At 39.1% G+C, this 16672-nt stretch overlaps 1 protein-coding gene across 4 annotated transcripts in view; it reads left to right on the top strand.

Annotated features, from left to right (window-relative positions):
* Positions 1-16672, top strand: part of smg7 (SMG7 nonsense mediated mRNA decay factor) — a 120370-nt gene that overhangs the window by 63268 nt on the left and 40430 nt on the right. For all 4 annotated transcript variants that reach the window (XM_073063277.1, XM_073063276.1, XM_073063275.1 and 1 more), the window contains exons 14-15: positions 2569-2989; positions 15364-15508. In XM_073063277.1, coding sequence (XP_072919378.1) covers positions 2569-2989; positions 15364-15508 — 566 coding nt within the window. The remainder of the gene's footprint in view (positions 1-2568; positions 2990-15363; positions 15509-16672) is intronic.

The raw sequence follows: 16672 nt of genomic DNA, 5'->3' as shown, positions 1-16672 counted from the left end.
TTATTCCTATGAATTCATTGAAAACAGATGATCCTCCAATTTTCTATATCTACAAATTGGGTGAGTTGGTAAAGTAATATTATATACCTAAGGAATGTTAGCATGGTAATTACAATGGGGATGAATACTTTTTCAGCTGCACAATTTTAGTTTTTAATTTTTAGTAAATTGCTGAAAGGTTTTGGAATTTTGATTTGACACTATTTGCATTGTTTTTTAGATTAGCTCAACAAATCCTACTTCAATACTTCATTTTTTTTAACTTAGAAAATGAGACATTGGCTACGTTAACCGTTATTAATGTAATCCCGATCTCTGTATCACTATCATTGTTATGTTTATCTATTTGAAACTTAATAAAAAAAGATTGATAAAGAAAATGAGACATATAAATGTGAAAACAGTTGTGGGGACTAAATACGTTTTCAAGGCACTATATCTCTAGCCACAAATACTTTTTGGCCTGCTGATTGTTACTAGTATTTTCTGTTTAGTACATCTAACAATCTACTCTAATTAAGACGTTAGAGCAGAATCAGTCTATTCAGCCCATTGAGTCTCCTGTCATTCCATCCTGGCTAATTAATTATCCCTCTCAATCCCATTCCCCTGCCTTCTCTACATAACATTTAAGCTCTGGATGTTATATTGATACATTTGCAATTTAAAAATATTATAATACTGAAATGCATGGAAAATAAATTCTGTAAATGTATCTCAAATGTATAGGTTGAGGATTTATTAAAAAGAATTGATTTGGAGGTATGCTGCATTTTACTGAGTTTATAAATAGGGTGTATTTTAAACCGGGACGGACTAGGTTACTTAGCCCTTAAAGCCACATTTTTATACCTGAACTCAATCTGCATACTTATTTTACTTTCTTACTTTCTTCATGCTTCATAACTCAGCCTCAAAAAAATCTTAGTTCTGGTTTTCAAATTTATCAAATGACACACTCGAAACTTTTAGAGAATGAATATTTCAGATTTTATTTTTTTATTTTAGCAATACAGTGTGGAGCCGGTCCTTCAAACCATGCCGCCCCAGTAATCCCTGACAAACCCGATTAACCCAATCACAAGACAGTTTTACAATGACCAGTTAACCTACCCAGTATGTCTTTGGATTGTGGGAGGAAACCAGAGGACCCAGAGAAACCCCATGTATTCCAGGGAGAGGACTCACAGCGATTTCTTACAGAAAGGCACCAGAATTGAACTCCAGAACGCCCCGAGCTGTAATAGTATTGCACTAACCACTACACTACCATATTTTCACACACTTTATTTGAAGAAAATAACCCAAGAAGAATGACCAGGTGCAGGCCAGCAGTCCCTTGAACCTGCCATCACATTGAGTAAGATTACACCTCATTTGATCTGGTCTCATTCACTTTACTTTCTGGCCCCTATTATCCTCCAATGCCCTTCAATCCATGTCTCCAAACATCAAAAGATCAAGCATATCTTTAATTTTTTTCAAATATTGCAACCAAGGAGGAAGAAGTTAGTTTTTTAAATCTCTAATATTTGTGATTCCTACAGAAAGTAGTTGATCCAGCCCAGTCATCATGGGTAAAGACCTCCCCACCTTTGAGCACATCTATATAAAGTGTTGTCGCGGGAAAGCAGCATCCATCATCAGGGACCCCCACCACCCATGTCATGCTCTTTTCTAGTTGCTGCCATCAGGAGGAATGTACAGGAGCCTCATTACTCACACCACCAGGTTCAGGTTCACTACCCCTCAACCATCAGATACTTGAACTAGAGGGGATAACTTCATTCAACTTCACTTGCCTCATCATTGAACTGTTCCCACAACCTATTGGATTCACTTTCAATGATTCATCTCATGTTCTCAATATTTATTGCTAATTTATTAATATCATTTCTTTATTTTACTTCTGTATTTGTACATTTTGTTGTCTTTTACACATTGGTGTTTGTCTTGTTGAGTGCCGTCTTTCACTGATTCTATTGTGGCTTTTGGATTTACTTAATATGTCTAAGAAAAACAAATCTCAACATTGTATATGATGACATAATGCCCTATAATAAAAATTAACTGAACAGTTTATGCAAACCATCATAATTTAATCCTTTTATTCCCTTAAATTATAATATAATCACTTTGCTTCACTTTGTATATAAAGAGGTTGGACAAACTTGATTGTTTACTCTAGAGCATGAGGGGCTAAGGAGAGACTTGATGAGGCATGTAAAATTATGAGAGCCAGTGATATGATAGAAATATGAAATACAGGAGGAGATAGTGGGAGAAAGGTTATAGGAGATTAACCTGGTAGGATTGGTAACCTGGAAATTGGTAGGTGCTTGAAATTGGCTACCAAAGAAATTGGTTTAAGCAGATAAGGTAGCAATGCTTAAGGGGCATTTAGACACATGAGTAAGTAGGGAAATGAGGGCAGGCAGATGTGCAGTTTAAGTTAATATTTGCATCAGTACATACATTGAGGGAAGAAGGCCCTTTTCCTGAGCTGTACTGTTCCATGTTAGTGTAAATTATATGTACATATTTTCTTGCAATTTCTTTATTTCCTAGGCTTATCCAGAGCAGAAATGAAGAAGGTAAACTAATGTTCGTAACTGACATCCCAGAACTGGCTAATGAAGAGCCTTCTGAAATAAAGGATAGTCTGATTTTGCTGGAATCTCCATTTTCAGAACCAACTGAGATTAGTCAAGGTTTAAAGTCTGTTTTGTCATCAGGCAAGACTCAGAGTAACAGTTCAGAAAATGGAGAAAAACTGGTTACCTTCAAGGAGAATATCAAACCACGAGAACAGAACCGGAATCATCATCAGAAAGAAGGCATGAAGGAAAGATGGGACTTTAACAAAGGAAATGACATTACAAATAAAATGGATGTAAAAAGAGATAGCAATAAAAGAAAGACTGAACCAAAGAAAAATAATCAGGACAAGAACCTGGAGCATGCTCGGAAACAGAATGTGGCGGTGCAGGTAAGGGCTTGCTTTCTAGATTGAAATTATGCAATTTCTTGAGATGGAAATAAATCTTTCATTTAGAAATTAATTGCTTCTAAAAGTTCAGTGGCAGGGTTGAAATCTCATTTTGAATAACTTGATCGTGACTAAGAGTGTACTGCACTTTCATGCTAGTCAGTGCATTTGTTTTACTGTATCATAATTTATCTCAACGTACAGATGAGTTCTGGAAGTATTAAATTAAGGCATTCACTGCTGTCACTGATTCATGCAAAAGCAGCACAGTATAGTTATCCTTGATGTCCTGGCTGATGACTAAAACTAATCACTATTTCATTATTTGTTGCAGCTTGCAATGTGCAATTTACTTTATCTTCTCTTAATGACAACATTAGCACCACTCAAAACGAAAGCATTTATCAGGTCACCAAGTTGTTCATTTCCCTCCGTAGATGCTGCCTGACTTGCTGGGTTCCTCCAGCATTTTTTATGCATTGGGCTAAGTTGTTTAACTGGTTGCAGTGATGATCATCATGGATCACTGGCCATGATTAGCCAAATCTAATATAAAATAAGAAAATCGGGTTCTTTTATCTGAACAGACAGAATTTCAGTTTAATCTCTCATCAAGAGGTGGCACTGACACAACAGCATGTGCCACGTTAAAGTGCCAGTGTAGATTATAAGCTTGAATTGTGCAGTAAGATTATGAGTCTTTAGTTTTATAAGTCTAGCATGAATATGTTGATGTTAATTTTTATTTAGATAGTATTTTAACAATTTTGATTACTCTATTCCAAAAAGTGGAAAATAGTGACGTTTCTAAATTTTGTTGAAAATCCGTAATGTAAATGTAGAGTGAAACCAATAATGTGTTACATTATTTATTTGGGAATCCCACTAGTTCAGCAACTGAACATTGAGTGCTAATGTCCATACTCATAACAGGCCAGGGCCATGATTTCTGAGCTCCCAAAAACAATGAGACACCCTTACCCTTGGATAGAAATAGCTCAAAAATTAGCTTTTTTTCCCAGCAGCACAGTACAATACAAACATGACTTAAATTGTACGTAACCTACACTACGAAATAAATAAAAACAGTTGTTGGAAATCTTGAACACACATGAAGTGCTGCCGGAACTCACTAAGTCAGGCAGCATCTAAGGAAAGGAATAAACAGTTGAAGCTTCAGGTCAAGACTCATCATCAGGATTGGAGAGAAAGGGTGAAGAATCTGGATAGAGGTGGGGGGAGGAGGATGTGCAATCTGGCAGGTAATAGGTGAAATCAGTTGAGGGATAAACTGAGTGGGTGGAGCAGAGGGATGAAGTGAGAAACTGGGAGGTGGTAGGTGGAAGAGGTAATGATCTGAAGGAGGAGTATGATCTGAGAAGACAGTGGACCATGGGAGAAAGAGATGAAGGAGGGGCACCAAATGGAGGCGATGGACAGATGAGAAGGGGTGAGAGGGGAGCCAGAAAGAGTGAAAGGGGAGGGGGGAAGAAATTACTGAAAGTTAAAGAAATCAATGTTCATGGTATCAGGTTGGAAGAGGCTACCCAGACAGAATACAAGGTGATGCTCCTCCAGCCTGGAAGTGGCCTCTTGTAGCAGTAAAGGAGGCCGTGAAATGACATGTCAGAATGAATAGTTGAATTGAAAATCCAGCCTTTTGTGGTGCCTTGACGAAGCCAACTCCAAATCTATGTCAGCTCTCACCCACACTGAGAGAATCGATTACAGTAGACCACCCCAACATACTCACAGGTGAAGTGGTGCCACACTGGGAAGGACGTTTGGAGCCCTGAATGTTGGTGAGGGAGGTGTGGCACTTGTTTTGCTTGCAGGGATAATTGCCAGGAGGAAAATCGCTGGGGAGGGATGAATGTACAAAGGAGTCACATGGAGAGTGATCTCTGTGGAAAGTGGAGAGGGAGGTGGAGGGGGTAGATCCCATTATAGTTAGCAGGAGTTATGGAAATAATATACTGGAGACAGAGGCTTGTGAGGTGGTAGGTAAGTTCAAGGGAAACCCTATCCCTATTGTGGGAGGATGGGGTGAGGGCAAATGTGTGGGAAATGGAGGAGATGTGGGTGAGGGCAAGATTGATGGTGGTGGAAGGGAAACCCTGTTCTTTGAAGAAGGAGAATATTTTGCATGTTCTAGGATGGAAAGCCTCATCCTGAGATGAAGTAACAGAAAAGAGAATAGCATTTTTACAAGTGACAGGGTGAAAAGAGGTATAGTCAAGATAGCTGTGAGTGTCAGTAGGTTTGTAAAGGATTATCAGAAGGTAGTTTGGCTCCAAAGATCAAAAAGGGGAGAGAGGTGAGAGGGGGCAGGGTGGAGCTAAATTAGATGAAATTGGAGAGCTCAGCATGGGTGGAGGAAGCAGTACCAACATTAGTGCAATTTGAGGGGAAAAAATAGACCAAAGGTTTTCAGGGTCATTTGTTGGCATTGGGACGGAAGCTGTGTTGAAGCTTGAGGTGTGGGTCTTCAAGCTCCTGTCTGTCCTGCATGATGACAGCCACAAGAAGAAGGCATGGCTCGAATGGTGATGTCTCTTTCTTGAAACATACCTGTTATAAATGAACCATATACATACACATTATGTACTGGGGCCCCAGTTCCTCTGTTCTCATTAAATAGTATTCATTGGAAAGCATCCAGTTATCTTGAAAGTGTACTAATTTGGCACCACCAAAGTCCTAAGTGTGACAGATTAAGTATTTTACTGCATCTTTAATCTTCAGCATAAATTACTAGTTCCATTAAAAATAAGTTTTTAATTCGTAATTGTAATTTGTCCCTGAATTGTTTTATAACCTGTTTTGATTTTTTAGGAAAGATTATCATAATTTAGTACTCAGCTCAGAAACTTAGAAGTGGTCAATGAAGAATCTGTTTCACAAAGTGCAAAGATAATACAAGCTGACTTTATAATGTGCTAGAACACTCGTGTACAAAATCTGTCTTTTTGTTCTTTTAAAGATGTGCAAAACATAAAACATGGCTAAAACATAATGCTTAAGACAAGAAACTCTAGAAGACAAGAAGGTCTAATTTAAACCCAGGAAACTGGAGTTAAGAGAAGTGAGCTGACCATGTTGCATTGGAGAGTTTCATTAAAAGGCCTGACAATGCTTAACGTTTAAGGATAAAATGCAGGAACTGCAGAAGTGAATGTGAACATTGCTTTCTGGAACAAAGTACAAAGCAAAGTTTGACAGAGTTAATGGCTTACAAATGAAAATATGTATAGTCTTATATTCAGAACGGAGGCACTTGATGTTTTCAGAAAATGTAGCAGGCCTGAACACTGGTGGAAGTTTAGAATTTAGTTTACAAAAAGGAGTAAGAGTTTGATGGAAAGTGGAAGTAAGAAGTACAAGTAAACTTGCAAGGAAGATAGACTGCAGAACTATCTGCAAGTATGTTTTCTAAAAATTAGTGAAAGCAAATGTCTTGCAGTCAGAAAAACGGGAACTTACAAAGAGGAACAAAAATACTAGAGCAGTTTAACAAATACTTTGTGATCTTCATTTAAGAGGACATGCTTAACTTAAGAGGAATGTAAGGAAACCAATTGTCAGATGAGGTAGGGAAAAGAGTGCCCAGATATTAACAGTATACACCAGGGAGGAGGGAGTCAAATGAGACCTGTAAGCTTGCTGATAATGTTTAACTTAATGGGGTAGTGAGGTGATGCAAAGAGCTTTTAAAGTGATTTAGACAATATGAATGGAAAAATATAAGGCAGGTGCAGCATAACAGAGATAAATGAAGTTAAGTTAGAGTATTACTTAAATGCTAATAGAAAAAAATTGATGTATTAACGGATTTGGTAATCCTGGTTAGTGAAAGCAAACATACAGCAAGCAATTAAGGTAAATAGGATGTTGATCTTTATTGCAAGGGTTTTCAATTTTCAAATATAGGAGCAAGGAATTTTGCGAAGATTGTCCATGTCCTTGGTGAGACTATACCTGGAGTATTGTATGCAGATAGGATCTCCTTACTTAAGAATCTATATATCTGCCTCTGAACAAGTATAATCAAGGTTTGCCAGACTGATTCCTAGAATGGCAGGTAGGTGATTTGGGGAAAGATTGAATTGGCTAAGCCTATGTTCACTAAGATCTGCAGAATAAGAGATCACATTGAAACAGCTAAAAATTCTTTCAGGATTAGACAGACTGGATATGGCAAGGATATATCTCCTGATTGGATGGTGTTGAGGTCAAGGGATTACAGTCTCAAGATATGGTACAAAACAGGACTGAGATGAGAAGAAATATTTTCACTCGTAGGATTATGAACATGTGGAATTTTCTCAATGCATAATGTGGTGAAAACCAAATACGTTTACAAAGAGACCAATACTTTTCTAAACACAAAGTATCAAGTGATAATGAAAATACAGTTGGTGTATGTATTGAAACGTAAGATCAGCTGTGATCTTTTTGAATGGGAAACTGTCTTGGAGAATTGAATGTCCTGCTGCTCCTATTTTCTACATTTCCATGTACACTGAGATAAAGGAATATGATTAATGACAAATCATTGTATTTTTAAAAAAATGCCAAACTGCATGTCAATAGTTAATGTCCATTTCAGAGCCCTCTTAATGTAGGATAACCATAAGATATAGGAGCAAAAGTGGGCCATTCGGCCCATTGAGTCCACTTTGCCATTCGATCATGGGCTGATCCAATTCTTCCAGTCATCCCCATTCCCCTGCCTTCTCCCTATACCCTTTGCTGCCCTGGCTAATCATGAACCTCTCTTATCTCTGCCTTAAAAGCACCCAGTGAGTTGGTCTCTAGCTCGTGGCAACAAATTCCACAGATTTACCACCTTCGGTGACTAAAATAATTTCTCCGCATCTCTGTTCTAAATGGATGTCCTTCAATCCTGAAGTCATGCCCTCTTGTCCTAGACTCCCCAGTATGGGAAATAACTGCCATATCTAATCTGTTCAGGCCTTTTAACATTCAGAATGTTTCTATGAGATCCCCTCTCATTCTCGTGAATCTTCTCTGAGCCCTCTCCAATGTCAGTACATCCTTTCTAAAATAAGAAGCCCAAAACTGCACACAATACTGCAAGTGTGGTCTCACGTGTGCCTTATAGAGCCTCAACATCACATCCCTGCTCTTGTATTCTTCTCTTCTGGAAATGAATGCCAACATTGCATTCAGCACCATCTCAATCTGGAGGTTACCTTTAGGGTAGCCTGCACAAAGACTCACAAGTCCCTTTGCATCTCTGCAATTTGAACTCTCTCCCAATCAAAAATAATAGTCTGCCCATTTATTTCTTCTACCAAACTGCATGACCATACACTTTTCAACATTGTCATTCATTTGCCACTTCTTTGCCCATTCCCCTAAATATCTAAGTCTCTGCAGGCTCTCTGTTTCTTCAACACTACCCCTTCCTCCACCTATGTTTATATCATCGGCAAATTTAGCCACAAATCCATTAATTCCATCATCCAAATCATTGACATCCATTGTAAAAAGCAGTGGTCCCAACACTGACCCCTGTGGAACTCCACTGGTAACCGGCAGCCAACCAGAATAGGATCCTTTTATTCCCACACTCTATTTTCTGCCAATTAGCCAATGCTCCCCCTTGCTGGTAACTCCCCTATAATTCCATAGGCTCTTATCTTGCTAAGCAGCCTCATGTGTGGCACCTTGTCAGAGGCCTTCTGAAAATCCAAGTACACCATATCTACTGCATCTTCTTTGTCTACCTTGCTTGCAGTTTCCTCAAAAGTTGCAGTAGGTTAGTCAGGCAGGATTTTTCCTTTCAGGAAACTGTGCTGGCATTAGCTAGCCTATCTTGTCATGTGCATCCAGGTACTCCGTAATCTCATCCCTAACAATCAATTCCAACAACTTCCCAACCACTGATGTCAAGCTAACAGGTCGATAGTTTCCTTTCTGCTGCCTCCCACCCTTCTTAAATAGCGGAGTAACATTTGCAATTATCCAGTCATCTAGTACAATGCCAAAATCTACCAATTCTTGAAAGATCATTGTTAATGCCTTCACGATCTCTATAGCTACTTCCTTCAGAACTCGAAGGTGCATTCCATCAGGTCCAGGAGATTTATCCACCCTCAGACCATTAAACTTCCTGAGCACCTTCTCAGTCGTTATTTTCACTGCATATACTTCACTTTCCTGACACTCTTGAATGTCTGGTATACTGCAGATATCTTCCATTGTGAAGACTGATGCAAAATATGCATTCAGCTCCACTGACATCTTTGCGTCTCTATCTCCAGAGTCATTTTCTATTGGTCTTATAGTTACCCATATACTTAAAAAAGCTTTTAGTATCTTCTTTGATATTAATCACCAGCTTCCTTTCATAATTTATCTTTTCCTTCCTAATGATCTTAGTTTCCTTCTGCAAGCTTGTAAAAGCTTCCCAGTCTTCTATCTTCCCACTAGCTTTGGCTTCCTTGTATGCCTTCTCTTTTGCTTTTACTTTGGCACTGACTTCACTTGTCAGCCAAGGTAGTGTCCCTCTTCCATTCAAAAATTTCTTCTTATTTGGAATATATCCGTCTTGCATTTTCCTCATTTTTCGCAGAAACTCCATCTGTTCTGATGTCCTTCCTGTTAATGTCCCTTTCCAGTCAACCTTGGCCAGTTCCCCTCTCATGCCATTGTAATTTCCTTTATTCCACTGAAATACCGACACATTGGAAATTAGTTTCTCCTTCTCAAATTTCAAATTGAACTTGATCATATAGTAATCACTGTTCTCTTTAAGCTTTAAAGCCTTAACTTTAAGCTCTCTTATCACCTCCGGATCATTGCACAACACCCAATCCAGCACAGCTGATCCCCTAGTGGTCTCAACAACAAGCTGATCTAAAAAGCCATCCCTTAGACCTCCAATGAATTCTCTCTATTGAGCTCCAGTCCTGGACTGGTTTTGCCAATCCACTTTCATATTAAAATCCCCAATGATTATCATGACATTGCCCTTTTGACACGGCCTTTTCTATCTCTTGCTGTAATTTGTAATCCACGTCCCGGCAGCTGTTTGGAGGCCTGGATACAACTGCCATTAGGATCCTTTTACCCTTGCCATTCTTAACTTAACCCATAGAGACTCTACACCTTCCAATCCTATGTCATCCATTTCTAATGATTTACTATTATTTCTTATATACAGGGCCACACCACCCCCTCTGCCTACTCACCTATCTTTCTGATGCACTGTATATCCTTGGAAGTTCAGCTCCCAATGGCAGTCATCCTTCAGCCAAATTTCAGAGATGGCCACAACGTCATACTTTCCAATTTCAAGATAGCCCATTTTATTTCTTATGATGCATGCATTCAAATATAACATTTTCAGTCCAGTATTTGTTGCTTTCTGTTTTAATTGCACCACACCTCTATTGCCCTGTAACTCATCCCACTGGCTGTGATTATGCCTCATCACCTGCCTGCCCTTTCTGTCATCTCTGGTGCACACTATCTTTGATTTATTTCTGTTTTCCCCTTCCTTAGCCTTATCACTCCTGTTCCCGTCCCACTCCCGAACAGCTGTTAAACCTGCCTGCTTGGATATTGGACCTCTTTGGGTTCAGGTGTAACCCGTCCTTTTTGTACAGGTTGTATCTCCCCCAGAAGAGGCCCCAATGATCCAGGAACCTGAAGCCCTGCCCCCTACACCAGTCTCTCAGCCACACATTAATATGCCTGATCATGCTATTCTTGCGCTCGTCAACACGTGGCAGAGGCAGCAATCCTGAGATTACTACTCTGGAGATCCTGCTTTTCAGCTTCCTCCCCAGCTCCCTGAATTCTCTCTTAAGGACCTCCTCCCTTTTTCTACCTATGTCATTGGTACCAACATAACATAGAACAGAGTACAGTGCAATACAGGAACAGGCCCTTTGGTCCACAAAGATGTACCAAACTAATTAAACTGGTAGTTACATGCCTAATTAAACTAAACCTTGCTGCCTACACAAGGTCCGTATCTCTTCATTCTTTGCACATTCATGTGCTTATCTAAAAGGTTCTTGAATGCAATGACAATGCTGTATTTGCCTCCACCACCACTCCTGGCAACTCATTTCAGGCACCCACCATGTTCTTTTTTTTTTAAAAGTACTTACCCTACATATATCCTCTAAACACTCCCTCTCACATTAAATGCATGCCTTCTACTATTAAATTTTTCAACCCTGGAAAAAATATAGCAGCTCTCTACCCTATCAATGCCTCTTATAATCTTTTTGACCTCTCTCAGATCTTACCAGATTCCGCTGCTCCAGACAAAACAACCCAAGTTCATCCAACCTGTCCTCCTAGCACATGTCCTCTAATCTAGCCAGCATCCTGGTAAACCTTCCCAAGGACTCGATATCCTTCCTATAATGGAACAATCAGAATTGAATGCATATTCCAGATGAGACCTAACCAGAGTTTTATGAAGCTCTAACGTAACTTCCTGACTCAATTCCTTGACTGTTAAAGATGTACCATGAAAGTTCTTGTCAAACACTTTGGTAATATCTGAATAGACAACATTTACAGCTCCGCTCTCATCAATTGCCTTCAGTGCCACCTCTGGAAAAATTCAATCAAGTTAGTGAGGCACGATTGCCTGCATAAGCCGTGGTGTGGTTTATCAAATTCTCAAAAAATCTTACGCTTCAGAATACTTTCCAGTGGATGACTGACGTGACTCACCAGTCTAAAGTTACCAGGATTATCCCTATTTCCATTCTTGAATAATAGAACAACATTAGCTACTCGCCAGTCCTCTGCAACCTTGCCTGTGGCTAGAGAGGACATAAAGACCTTGGTCAAGATCCCAGAAATTTCTTGTCTTTTTTCTCTTAACAACCCATGATATGTCCTATCCACCTTGAATTTCTTGTAGAGACACAACACTGCCTCCTTTATCTTAAGCATACCCCACTCTATCTCCAGAATCTGTGAAACTTTTGCAGAAATTGTTTCATTAATTTCAAATTTGGTAATGTCTACTTTTATACTACAATCATTTTGAAAATATTTAGTTGACCAGGCTGTTTTTACCAACCAAATTTAGAACCAGTCAGAATCAGATGTAGTATCACTGGCATATGTCATGAAATTTGTTGTTTTGCAGTAGCAGTACAGTTCATACATAAAAAACTAGATTACAATAAGAAATATAGTGTATCGTAAATAAGTAGTGCAAAAAGAGATGAGGTAGTGTACATGGGTTGATTCATTATCCATTCAAAAATCTGATGGTAGAGGGGAGGAAGCTGTTTCTAAAACATTGAGTTTGTGTCTTCATGCTCCTGTACCAGTTTTGCTTGCCTCTTCTATCCAATAATTGCAAGTTTACTTTCTTTCTGATACTTGGCAAGATCTCTCTACAACTTGAATGTCTTGGCATTTCTCAAAAGTTGGTCTCATCTTTAAGGTGTCTCTTGAACTTCCTCTGTAGTAATAACACCAAGAAGTCATGCACCATTTAAAAGACTAATGCACCATTTCTTCTGAATGTTTCTTGTAGTTCTGTGATGTTCACTGTAGCTTCTTACTCAGTGCCTTTCTTTCATTGCCCAGCTTGGTGGGGGTGCCCTTATTTAACCAGATTATCTCCAACAATCTGAATCATTACATTCATGACCACCATTGGTTCATCTTTAGTCATTGCTCTCTGTATGTCTGCTGTTGATGTGGTGTCAACATGTAAATGAACACTGGTATCCCTCTCTCTCTCGTCCTCTGTACTGTATTTTATTGTCTCATTGTTTGTTGACCATCCAGTATAGCATAAGCCAGAATTTCTGTCAATTGTTCATGGCTCAGGTTAACCAGATTATTTAAATTTTGGTATTCTGTTCATGCTGAACTGAAGTCTGAGGCAAGTTAATTAAACACTAGGAAGATACTCATTTACTGGTAAAGGTGTACAGTCTTTGAACTTTAAATAAAACCTCAACCACAGAGTTAGAAATCTACCTATTGACTGGGTTATCTTAACCACCGTTACCCATATTCTTTTATGTTAATCGGGCATTTCAGTGCTGAGTCATCTATATTGACTCCCGATTCTTCAATGTCTAAACTTACAAATTCTTCTATCAATAAGCCCCTGTTGTACCAATTCTCTTACCTCTTCATGTTTTTGCATGGTTGACTTGACGCCCCCAGACAGTCTTTGTCTCAAACTCAGCCTCATTTTTACACCTCTCATCTTTTCCCCTGCCTTTAATAGTTTTTTATTTTCAGCATGTGCATCCACATAGTGGATTTTTGTAATAAGGTGAGGAATGCTACCCCCCCAAAATAATTGTCCTCTTTTGACGCAAAATATTCCTTCGAGCAATCAAGGGCCAATAAGCATATAGATAATTGATTAAACATTTAATTTGTTTAAAAATCCATTATACAGACTGCAGTGTAAATAAGATTCAGCTTCACACAGTTGTGAAGAAACCATTTCAGCATAAGCTTTAAATAGTGAGAAAACATGGAAAACTATTAAATCATCTTTCTGTAGAAGGAAGTGTACTTGCAGTGTAGCTACCTGCTCATCATCATTAACTACCAAATTCAGTGTTTACTTGGAATGCACTAGTAATCTCTAATAGTAATGTAAAGTGTTTTCTTTTGATATCTGGCTACTGAATATGTCTCACCCCATCACATAAACTAAAATTCTAGAAATGTCTGTTGTTCAGATCATGAAGTGAACTATTGTTTGATTAACAATAAAATCAGGAACTTATTTTAGTAAATCAACTTTGGCCTGAACAGGTGGGTGGGTCTTGATTTAAATATTTCACCTAATGTATATGTCATCGCTGCAACAACCAATATCGTTCCAATATTGCAGTTTGTCTTCAACAGGCTTCTTGCTGCAGAAGAGTGAACCTACTGGATGAGCAGGAAACTGTTCAACCTTCATTGCCTCCATTCCTGAAACGAGAGCACCCTAATCTTGGTACTGATTTACAGTAAGCAGGCAGCATGTGCCAAGCCCATATTAAAAAGCCAAGCTCCAAGATGGCATTGACTCCTGGACTTAATTGTATGAGAGGATGGAGCTTACATTATACATTAAGGGGCAAAGCTCCTCTCACAATCAGTTTCCACTACGTGCTATGCCTCTGACAATCATGTTCAACAGTTAGACATGGGAAACCATTGATAGAATTTACCTTGCCTTTGGCTGACTGAGGAAAAGAATTTTTAGACATCAGGACCTCAAAGCTCAACAGAAAACATTTAATATACTGAGCAGAAATGATCCCTGCCCTCCAGTAAGCTTTGAAAAGATGGGTACAATACAGCAGGCATCACAAGACACTATGAGGGAGTGTAACCAATACCATCTGTGCAGTTCTCCAAGTCCATTGATCAAATAGCTGAATCAGCAACCCCATGATTGTGGTTCTAGTTAGGTGAGCTGCATTGTTCATATGCCTGACATGAGATTCTAAACTTTAGATTAACTTTATTCGTCACATGTACATCAAAACATACACTGGTGTAGGTCATTTGCATCATCGACTAACGGTGGGGGGATCTGCCGGAGGCAGTCTGCAAGTGTCACCATGCTTTTCATACCAACATAGTATGACCTCGGCTAAGTAAACCAAGCCCATACATCTTCGGAATGTGGGAGGAAACCGAAGCAGTCACAAGAAGAACACGCAAACTCTTTAAAGAAAATGGTGGAATTGAACCCGGAGCACCTGTGCTGTAAAGCGTTGCTAACTGGTACACTATCATGCCTTCCCAATAAGATTCCTCTGTCAGGACATGAGATTTCTAGGAGGATCGAAAATGCTTAAAGATGGCCCAGAGTGTCCTTGAAAACATTTAACGTCCTCACTAATTATCAACTCAAGTCCATGCCATATAAAATGTAAGAGTGATTGAGCTTTAGACAATCTGCGTGGTCAAGCACCACCACCTCCATGTGTGGATACTACATTGTAGCCACCTTTGGCTGAAGAAGCTTTTACTGCACTATCTACAAGAGAATTTGAATTTAAAAGTGTATCTGAAGCTGTCAATTCTAGTAGCCAGAATGCCAGCAAAATAAGATGTCAGACAGAATAATTGAGTCTACTTATTCTTATCGACCAACACATTTACACTTCAAATCAGTTCATGATTAGATTTGTCTGGGACACAATGAAAGATAATTTCTGAAACTCGTGGACGTACTTTGTTTTTCAATTAAAAAGAGCCTTGATGGACATTTGGTTTGGAATTATCTAGCAAGAGATCTGAATTTTGGCTATGCTGTTAGCTTAATCTATCTCAAACTTAACAGGTCAAGGAAAAAATTGAAGTTTGTAGTATCTGATATAAAATTTGTTTATCAGGTAAAAGCTCAGTCTGAATTACGAAAGACACCCGTATCAGAGGCAAGGAAGACACCAGTGACGCAGTCACCAAACCAAACCAGCAATTCACAGTTCATCCCCATTCACCATCCAGGAGCATTTCCTCCTCTTCCTAGCCGGCCAGGTAAGTGAGCAGTTGGATGTATTATAAACTGAACCACCACTCAGCATGTTAATTTGAGAACTTACCCTATTGATTATGTTTTAAAATGATACAAAAGGAGCTTTGATGTTTGTATGCAGATTTAATGGTGGATTTCAATTAGGTGTTAATCAGAGATGTCCATATGTTTCAACTTACTAAGTTCTGTGCAATACTCTGCCTGAAGCTGATTTTGCTGAGTTGAATTTATTTACATACGTAGTTAAGTTCACATATCAAATTCAGTCTGGCTGTTAGAGTTTGTCCAGGGTTAAGTGAAACCAAATTATGTATAAGCAGCTCCTCACCCCATACTTAAATTGTATATTCTGTAAATTCATGTGGCTTCCTTTGGGAATAATAGATTCATTTGCTTTCAGTATTTTATAAATATTTTATACAGTATTTTGCTTTAGAGTAAATTATATCAAGGTTGTTGAACAGAATGCACATATAGAAATTAATGGGTGTAATCTTATAGCCATTATATAGATAAGGTTGCCAATGACAAAATTGGGGATTAAATGTTCCAGGATACTTCTAAGAGATTGGCAGATTGGAAAAGGAGGTGGAATCAGCCTGACTTTCAGAGAATGTTATTAAGGAGGAGGGATCTTAACTAAGAAAATCATGCACAATCACTTGAGGATTGGTTCATGAGCAGAAAATAGGAATACAGGCAGTCCCCGAGTTACGAACGTCCGACTTACGGACAACTCGTACTTACGAACCGAGGAAGGAGAACACCGTCTGCCATTTTAAGTCGTTGCCGTTGTAACTGTATATAATTTTGTATTTGGCTTAAATTTTTCTTAGTAAGATTCACCCTGACCACCCCCCACCCCCCATTCCGGTCGGCTGGTGACACAGTCAGATCAGCACCGGGCTAGAGAACGGAGGTTCCCGAGTTCAATTTAGTGACAGACCGGTCCTGTGCCAGGTTGATTATCGATCCAGTGACTCCCGTACCATCTGTGCCAGGTTGATGTCGAGCTTGCAACTCGACCTCGTAAAAAAAAAACACTGCCACCTCCAGTTTAAATTCCCATGTGGAATATTGTGGAGGATCAATTACCCAAACCCAGCACAGCCCCCACTTGTCCCATTTAACCTGTCTCAGTGTGGTGCAGTTTAGCACCCAAGGAA

Source organism: Hemitrygon akajei, chromosome 12, assembly GCF_048418815.1.
Source record: "Hemitrygon akajei chromosome 12, sHemAka1.3, whole genome shotgun sequence".
Lineage (NCBI taxonomy): Eukaryota > Metazoa > Chordata > Chondrichthyes > Myliobatiformes > Dasyatidae > Hemitrygon > Hemitrygon akajei.
Note: the sequence above shows the minus strand (reverse complement) of the source record. Positions and strands in the feature narration are given on the sequence as shown.